The sequence below is a fragment of the Cenococcum geophilum genome, assembly GCF_001692895.1.
Source record: "Cenococcum geophilum 1.58 unplaced genomic scaffold K441scaffold_7, whole genome shotgun sequence".
NCBI lineage: Eukaryota > Fungi > Ascomycota > Dothideomycetes > Gloniales > Gloniaceae > Cenococcum > Cenococcum geophilum.
In genome coordinates, this window is record NW_027137565.1 from 3,036,701 (window position 1) to 3,046,737 (window position 10,037).

At 39.8% G+C, this 10,037-nt stretch overlaps 1 protein-coding gene across 1 annotated transcript; it reads left to right on the forward strand.

Moving 5' to 3' along the window:
- Nucleotides 1-5,782: 5,782 nt before the first annotated feature.
- K441DRAFT_703429 (FAD binding domain-containing protein) lies at nt 5,783-8,368 on the forward strand (the record flags this gene model as incomplete). Its single annotated transcript, XM_067653477.1, has 8 exons — nt 5,783-5,803; nt 5,840-6,261; nt 6,314-6,337; nt 6,413-6,584; nt 6,639-7,325; nt 7,452-7,688; nt 7,800-7,970; nt 8,348-8,368. The coding sequence occupies 8 exons, from the start codon at nt 5,783-5,785 to the stop codon at nt 8,366-8,368; spliced, it is 1,755 nt and encodes a 584-aa protein (XP_067507894.1).
- Between the last annotated feature and the right edge of the window lie 1,669 nt (nt 8,369-10,037).

The window sequence follows — 10,037 nt, forward strand, 5'->3', positions numbered from 1 at the left end:
ACCTTTAACTCTAAATACTATAGAGAAACCTGCCTAGGATATAGCCTAGCCGCCTTTATCTACTCCCTAGGATACTAACCTAAGGAACCCCTTATTACCCTACCTATAACTAACTACCACTACGTAAATACCGCGGCCTTCTACTGTATAGTACTTAGGAAAGGCTAGACCGTTACCGTAGCCTCCTAATTACGACTATATAAGCTTAATAAAGAACAGGACTACGTCCTCTATAGTAATAGGATAGATATAGTCGACCTCCTAGAAAATAATACCCCCGTAAAACTCTACGGACTTTTACCTTTAGACTTTAAGAAGTTTATAAAGCTTAAAAAAGGACTTACTAATAAGGAACTCCGCAAGCTCCTTCCTAAGAGGTACTATAACTTTATTAATATATGCTTACAAAAGAGCGTAGATATACTCCCCCCATATTAACCTAATAACTATGCCATTAATATTAAATAAGAAAAAACGCTACCCTATAAGAGACCCTACCTAATATTAAAAGACGAACTTCTAGTTATTAAAAAGTATATTAACAAACACCTTAATAAAGGGTTTATTCGCCCCAGCATATCCCTAGTAGCCGCCTCTATCCTCCTTACTAAGAAGCTAGGAAAAGGTATTTAATTCTGCGTTAACTATAGAGGACTTAACGCTATTATAATTAAGAACCGATACCCCGTACCGCTTATATGTGAGACTCTTAAGCGGCTTAGCCAAGCCAAAATCTATACCAAGCTTGATATTATTGCCGCCTTTAACTGCCTCCGAATACGAGAAGGTAATAAATAGAAAACCGTATTCGCATTGCGCTTTAGCCAATTTAAATATACTGTTATGCCCTTTAGCGTATATAACGGCCCAAGCAGCTTCTAAAGCTATATTAATAACGCCTTACGGGACTACCTTAATGACTTTTGCTCTGCGTACCTAGATAATATACTTATTTACAGCGATAACCCTTTTAAGCATACTAAGCACGTTTAAAAGGTTTTACAGCGCCTTAGAGACGTAGGACTTTACATTAATTTAAAAAAGTACAAATTCTTAGTTACAGAAGTAAAATACCTTAGACTAATTGTTACTACTAAGGGTGTCTGTATAGACCCTAAGAAGGTATATATAATTACCAAATAGCAAACCCCTAACTGCATTAAAGACGTATAAGCTTTCCTCGGTTTCGCTAACTTCTATTAAAAATTTATATATAACTTCTTGGGTATTATAGCACCACTTATAGCAATAATGCGAATAAAGGGCCTTTCCGTAAAAGGAAGAAAAATATATTTATATTTTATCTAGACGCCTAAATATAAGAAGGCGTTCTAAGACCTTAAAGATACTTTTACCAAAGCACCTATCCTAGCTTACTTTATACTAGGATAACAACTTTATCTTAAGACTAACTCCTTAGACCACGTTAACGCAGGCGTCCTCTTCTAAATAGGCGATAACAGTCTCCTCTACCTAGTCGCATTTTATTTATCTAAGCTTATACTATAAGAATATAACTATAAGATCTATAATAAGGAACTTCTTGTAATTATATAAGCGTTTAAGAAATTCCGACCGGAACTCTCCTTAGTAGAACCTAACTAGCCAACTAAAGTCCTTACGGATTATCGCAACCTTAAGTACTTTATAACTATAAAATAGCTAAACCGACGCCAAGCACGCTGGAACAAGTTCCTCTCTAGTTTTAACTTTAAAATCGTATATAGGCTAGGAGTATAAGGTACTAAGCCTAATAGCCTAATACGCCGCTTATAAGACCTTCCTTAGTCTAAAGATAACCCCTATAACCAGTTCCAATAATAAACGATCTTAAAAGCACGGAATTTGGCCTTAGGTATGCTACTTACAATAGAGCCAACTATACCTTAGCTCCACACCACAGAACTAGAATTACCTCCTAAAATTAACGAGCTTATTACTACGGTATATAACACCTCTATTAACCCATTACTATATTAACTTATTGCCGTAAAAACTGCTGGCGCCCGTATACTGCCGACTAAACTCTAAAGCTTAGGCTAGATTAATATAGTAGCTTTAGAAGTAAAAGAGAATAGGCTCTATTATAGAGGCCGTCTATTTATCCCTAACTTAGAAAATCTATAATAGCAACTAATCTAAATGGCCTACGACCTCTAATTAAGCGGCTACTTAGGTAGAGAAGGAACCTATAAGCTTTTTAGCCGATACTACTTCTAGCCTAAAATGATAGACTTAGTTAAACGCTTTATAGGCGCCTACTATAGTTATAAGCGCGTTAAGGCCTTTAATACAAAGTACTAAGGACTACTGTACCCTCTACTAGTACCTATATAACAATAGGCAAATATCGCTATAGATTTCGTTATTAACCTACCACCCTATAAGCGATATAGCCGTACCTATAAGAACATCCTTATGATAATATACCAACTTATAAAAGAGCGCCACTACGTCCCAACCGAAGGCGTAGCCGTTAGCGACGTTACTAACGCCTTCCTCTACGAAATCTACCGATTACATGGGTTACCTAACTCGATTATATCCGACTGAGGCATATAGTTCGGCTCTAATATATGGAGATGAATCTGCTAACGCCTTAGCATCTCCGTTAAGATGTCTATATCCTTCTATTATGAAACTGCTAGGCAACTAGAAAACACTAATGCTAGCATAAAAGCGTACCTACGACAGGTAGTCGCCTATAGTTAAGATAACTAGGTAGATTACCTCCTACTAGGTGAATTCGCAGCAAATAACCACGTCTTAACTACTACAGGACTTACCCTGTTCTTCGCAAACAAGGAATATTACCCCCAATCCAGCATAGAACCACCAGAACCTATTAATAAGAAACTGCTATATAGAAAACGCCTTAAGATACTACTTGCCAACCAGTATACAGACTGCATGAAAAATCTACTTAACTACTATAAGGAAGAAATGGCCTAGGCTTAAGCAAAGTAGGCCTACTTCGCCGACCGTTATAGAACGCCACCACCGGAGATGCGTATTAGCAACTGGGTATAGCTAAATGCACGTAATATCTCTATATAGAGGCCTATAAAGTTACTTAATTATAAGAACCTCGGCCCCTACTTAATTAAATAAGTCATTAATAGGGGAGCCGTATATAAGCTAGAGCTCCCGCCTACCCTAACCACCCGCGGGATATAGCCTATATTTTACCTATAGCTACTATACCTTCACCAGCCTAACCCTTTACTGGGGCAGATACAGCCTAAACCCCTACTAGTACTAATCTAAGACGAGAATGAAGACGAGAACCATAAGGAGTAGACCGTTAAACAAATTATTAACTCTAAATACTTTAGCAAAGGTAGAGGACGATAGCTCTACTATAGAGCTATATATATAGGATTTAATATAGACTAGCCAAAATAGCAACTATAGGAAGACTTTAAAAATGCAAAGGATCTAATTAGCGACTTTTACTACGCGAACCTACAGAAACCGGGCCTAAGCAGAGATTTTATACCTAATCCTCTATAGGAGCCCTTATAGAGTTAAACCGTTATACATTACTACGTAGGGGCAAATTGCCGTTAGATTGCCGTTAGATTGCGGTAAAGTGCAATTATATAACCAGAATATCGTTAAGATATCCAGGAACTTCAACCGGCGGTTAAAGTTATCTAATTAGTCGGATTCTTAGATGCCAAGCCTTATCACATAACGTTGTTTCAAGCCTTTAGTAATACCCCCCTTTTCTTCTTTTCTATACCCTAAGTGTCCCTTCTATATATACATAGTAACCACAGCGTCGCCAGAGCTCCGCCTCTATAGGAGGGGGGGTAGTGTCACGGAACCCCACCGCAGGGGCCTCCATAGGAGAGCCCCGTGCTCTCGCGTACACCTCGCGTACAGCTTATATCAGCTACGCGTAGGTATATCACCTCCTTACGCCCTCGACCCTTACGATCGATCGCGCAACGTCTTGTAGACTCCTCGAATACATACGTCTTGTAGCCACTGCCCCGTCCCGTGACAATACGGCTAGCAATCCTTAAAGTTCTCCCATAATATTTTAATCTCCTCTTTTATTACCTAAAGGGTCTAGCGCTATTTCTTAATATTAGGGGGGTTATAGAGGAGCAGGTAGGCGGTAGTTAAGGCAGAAAGGTTAGTAAAAAGATTAGTAGGAAGTTTTCTTAGCTTACGTATGCGGACGGGAGGTATATTAATTAAGCTAAAAATACTAAGATTTTAATTAGTATAGACGTTTAGCAGAGAACATTGGCTTTAAAAGTAATGGCAACGATGAGGTATGCATGGAGGCGGCGGAGGATGGTAAGGAAGGCGTGTTCCCCGTCGCGTACATAGTAAATTTGTATGTAAACACCGGGGAACGGCGTTTCGGCGGCACCGACGCTGGCCCGCGCTGGCCCGCGCGTGCATTGCCAAGCTCTGCACTTTAGACAATCCCCAAAAGATCGTTTACTCGCTTAAGTCCGCATCGCACCCCACCAAAATTTGTATGAGGTCTCTAGATAGATCAATCAACGCTCGGGCCGGACGAATGGACTCGCACCTTCTCGTGGTGTCCGGTGTCTAGTATCTTTACCTGTCGGAGTGGTGAACCGACTTGTATTGAGAAGCTAAGACGAGTTCGAGTGGACGACGACACGAGCGGCCACGCACAATAGGGGGAGAGAGAGGAAGGCAGTCTCTCATCCACCGATCGTATCGAATCCGACGCGTACACAGGGTCTATACGAACACGACTCGACCTCGATCCGAATACCTCGAACCTCAACGCTCAAGACTACAGCCGTCAACGACTTAGAGGAACGGCCGTTGCACTACGACTGCTAGCCTACGACAAAGAAAAACCACGTTTTGGTGTTAAACACCGTGGTTTTAGCGGCGCTGAGCTGCTTACCCACAGCCCCTGCCTCTATTAGATTCGCCATCCTTTTGATACAAATACACGCCACAGTACGTAAGAGGTGGAGGCCTCGACATTACTACTTAGGGGATATTTAATTGGGGTGGAGTTGGTATACAGTGCGTGTGGCTTTGGATACACTATACGGCAGAAGTCCCCTTAGGGGGGTGGAATATAATAGAGAGAGCGATGGTTTCCTTTGTTTGGTTGAGTTGTTGTTTGTAGGCAAGCTCTCTATATAATTCTACCATAATAGAAGACCCGGCATCGCGCCCTTAGGGCAGCTAAAACGGTGTATGATTTAAAAAAAAAAAAAAAAATTCAACGCTCGGTACCACAGAGCGGCGCCGTGTATATAATATCTCGATGATATTATAGATAGAAGTCGCTTTGCAGCCTTAAAGTCAGCCTTAAGCTAACCGCGTTGCCTGATCTTATTTCGCTTTTGGCAGGGGCCTAGATGATGCGGGATAGCTCGACACAGCCTCCTTGACCTTCTAGTCGTTCCTAACATTCGATTGGACTGAAAAATAATTTACAGGGTATAATTTGGTTCGTAATTCGTATTTGGGATGCGTTATAGAACAAGTTGTTCAATGAGAGAGTTAATCGTGCCACGATTTTAAAGAAAATTTCCATAATGGGCTTTATGTCGCGAGCGCCTCCACAACGCCCTTTTGTCCAATCGCAGATAATTTAAGTTTGCGTTTGTCTATATATGCTCAAGTCCGCCGCAGATGCTATGGAAATTCCCTGTATCACCGCCTGTTCTTTCAGAATGCCGGGGAAACGATTTCTGACAAATTTCTTTGCACCCGTCCTTTTGTCCTGTACACTTGTCGAGGCATCCTCGGCTAGTAATTGCAAGTGTGCATGTCATTCCAAATATCTACTGTAACTCCACCCTGCTATTCATAACACTTCACTCAGACTCCCCAAAGCTCTTGCTGGCCTTCTGCTACTGAATGGTCTACCTTTAACAACACTATTTCTGGAAGGCTCGTTCGCGGGGTTCCCCCGGCATCGGTTTGTTATCCTACGGAGCCTAATTACAACGAGACTGATTGCAACTATGTTCGCTCTCAATGGTTCAATTCGACATTTCACGCAGATGACCCTATAAGCATTGACTATCCGATATGGGCGAACGATTCCTGCAATCCCATTTTTCCGAATGGAACAAGTGTGACAGGGGATCCAGCAGCTGGTAGTAGAGGATGCACTATTGGAGAGTATCCTGTGTACGTGGTGAATGCGACTGAAGCAGACCATGTCAGCACGGCGCTGAAATGGGCGGATCAGAAGAGTGTCAGAGTGGTAGTTAAGAACACTGGCCATTCTTATCCTGGAAGGTAAACTCTAAACTTTCTAAAATACCAGAATAGTTGGACTAAGCGTCAGTAGGAGTACGGGCTATGGCAGTTTATCGTAAGCACTCCCCTAGATACTCAATAACCGAGCATATAGTTTGTTCGAAAGGCCATACACTGATACCCTCTATAGGATATGGATGCATAACTTCCGAGGAGTCACATTTAATAAGAAATTCCAGTCAAAATCTTGCCTAATCAGTGGCACACATATGGCTGCTATCATCTCTGCCGGCGAAACAGGTTTTACTGTACTTACTGAGATGGCAAAGCACAATGCAGTTGTTGTCGTAGGTGGAAATCCAGTAGGCCTGCATAATCAATTTGTTCCAGTTGCAAACTTAACTTACATTTTTAAGGATGTGGGCATCATGGGTTGGTTTACTGGAGGCGGCCACGGTTATCTATCCAGTACCTATGGCATGGGAGCAGACAACCTTCTCGAAGCAACCATCATAACACCTAATGGGGATGTCGTCACTGCAAATGCTTGCTCGCATATCGAGCTATTTTTTGCGATCCGCGGTGGCGGCGGGGGAACTTATGGTGTGGTCATCGAAGCAGTGATGAGAGCATATCCCTCTCCAAAATCCGCCATTCACAACCTCCAGGTAGGATCAAAGAACTCTAACATATCATCTGAATACTGGGAACTGATGGCATACATCCACTCCGAGTTGCCCCGCCTTAAAAACGGTGGCATGCAAGGTTACTATTACATGGTAGGGCCTCCACTAGCTCCAACACTGTCATTGCTGTGGTCATTTTATCTTTATGATAAACCAAATGGAACTGCAGAGGCTCTATTTGCCCCAATTGCAGCAAGGCTGAGCAATGCCTCGAGTTATTTTATCTACAAAGCCTCAGTCGATACTGCATCTAACTTCTATGACGCATATCTTACCACGGCTAGTAACGAACCGGTAGCTACTGGCGGGTCGGCTTACGGGTCACGATTACTACCAGAGCGCGCTCTGGTTGATATGGCTCTTGTTGCGAAAACATTTGAAAAGATTGGGCCGTCGCCAAATATTTTGAAACCAAGTGTATGTCATGATTCCCCCATTATTCTTCTGTTGGTCTCAAGTGGCACTCGTGGCTTCTTTAGTGGAGCCGTTCGTCTCCTTTTACCTTATAATATCTCATTCCGCATTCTAATAATAATTTGACAGGGAGTTTTCTTTAACACCCTCCTCCTTGGTCACCTGGTAGCCAACAGCGGCAATCGCGGCCTTGACATTGGCATGAATCCTGCATGGCGTGACGCGGTTGTTCATTTTGTAATTTGGGAGAGATGGGTTGACGGAATGCCACAAACACTAATTGAGAATGTTTACAATGATATCACATTCAATAAAACCTATGCGCTCAAGCAGCTAGCGCCGGATGGAGGAGCCTATTTTAATGAAGTACGTCCGCTCCTAAGGCTTTGGCCTTCGCTGTGATGAGGATTCCCTTCATACAACTTTCAGTGTCATCAATGGAAGGAGTCAATCCTATTCCAAGGCTAACAGTTCTAGTGCGACTCGTACGAGCCAGACTGGCAGTACTCGTTCTTCGGCGCCAATTATCCGCGGCTAAGAAAAGTAAAGAAGCAGTATGATCCTAATGGTGTGCTCTGGTGTCGTCGCTGTGTCGGAAGCGAAGACTGGATTGAGCAGTCAGATGGGAGTCTCTGTCATACTACCTGGGTGAGTAATGCAGATGAAAGAAATCAAATTGGGATACTATACGCCTAGTATTTTGTTGGTAAAAACACGATCTTCATATTTCTTTGTGAAATTTTGTACCTCTTATTGTCGTTATGCAAAATTTTCGATAAATTGATGGCTTTTTTTTTGTTGTTTATGAAAGCAGCCAAAGGTGTGTATTTCAAAACGGAGCCATATGTTCGCAACCGGATCAAGTTCTATTATGCCTATAAACCCTCAGTGAAACTAATGTCGACAGCGGTGGCAATAATCAGTTGATTAGCTACATTGATTATAATTATCATATAATTATAACTAATATAATCGGAATTAAGGTTCTAATTATATTATATAATTATAATTATATAATTACCTAGGGCAAGAAGGGGAGGAAGTAGTAAGCAGTAGTTTAGTTAATTTGGCGATTATTAGTAGATATACCGCGGCACTTTTAAAATATAAAAAAGGCACTAGAATATATATAAATAAAAGCCGTACGCGCTCCCGTTAAGGTACTTAAGTATAGCACTATATTCTATTGTTCCTTATTATTAACGCCAACCTCCATTACTACTACTACCCCCCTAAAACCTACCAACGATACCTTTTTTACCCCTTAATCGCACCTATATCTAAAAGCGCTAATATTAAAAAGAAGAAAACGCGGGTTCTAACCTTAGTAAGTATAATTCACGCGAGTTTAATAACGTGACGCTTACGCGCAATAACTCTTACTACTAAGTTAGTATATTAGAAGAAAAGTGTAAGGAGTTACGCAAGGATAAGGAGCTCTAGTTCTATACCCTTAAGAAGCCTCCTAAGGGCTTACTAAAATAAAGGAATTTAAACTAAGAACTCTTCTATTATAAAAGATGTATCCTAAAAGCCTTTAGCAATACTACTTATTTTTAACGTTATTTAAAAGGCCAGCACGGAATTTATATTAAATTAAAGCACTTAGAAGTTAATATTAAGGCAAAAGCTATACTTAGAGCTCTATTTAAGAAATAGGTAAAGTAATAGGTTAAAGAACTAGACCTAAAGGCTATAAAGATCCTTAAAGAACTTATTAATAAACACGCCTTTTTTTAACGCCCTTTACTCCTTATTATTACCTAAACTCTTCCTTATATAATTTTTAAATATCTAGAGTTTAGGGCCTTTTTATACGTTTATAACTATACGCTTACTAATAAAGGAGGCCTTCTTTATAAATTACGTAGATTAGTGCCTCTTTTTATTAGTAAGACATTCGTTATATATAAAGAGATACTTAAAGAAAAGCTTAAAAAGGCCCTATTAAAGCTACACTTTACTATTAACTACTAGACGTCTTTAAATAAAAAAGCCTACTAAGCTATTACTATTTATTTTATAAATAAATTCGGCTAAATATTAAAGGCTATACTAGCTTTAAGGGAATATAAAAAGGAATACGGTAGTAAGCAGTAAGTAGAGGTACTGCTTAAGATAATTAGTAAGTATAAGATTAAGAAGAGTTATATTAGTTATATTACCAGTAAGCTTTAATTAAGCGCCTTTACCTTTACTTAATTCTCTACTAACTCTACTATGTAAAGGTAATAATTACGGTAGTAATAATAAACTCTATTAGTTTATTTAAAACCGCTTTAAAATAGGACGCCGTTTAGTACAGAATTTAATATATTAGCTATATTATTAACCTCGCTATATAAGCCTTTCTATTATATAAAGATAAAGAAGCCGTTAAGGTTGCAATTTAGGTAGTAGAGAAACTCTAGTATAAAAAGCAACGCCTTAATATTTATTTAGAATATAAGTATAATTAGAATAAGGCTACGCAGGCTAAATAGCAAGAGATTAGAGCGCTTAGAAAGATATATAATATTACCGTCTAGTTAAGATATTTAACTAAGTGCTATTAGGCCTTTTTTAAGCTCGTAAAGAAGATACTTAAATATAATAACGATACTAGATAGAATTCGTGGCTTGTTATACTAGAGTCGGCAATTAACCTTAAAAACTAAATTTAAGTCTTTATTAATAAGAATTATAAACTTATATTAAAGAATAACCTTAATTCTA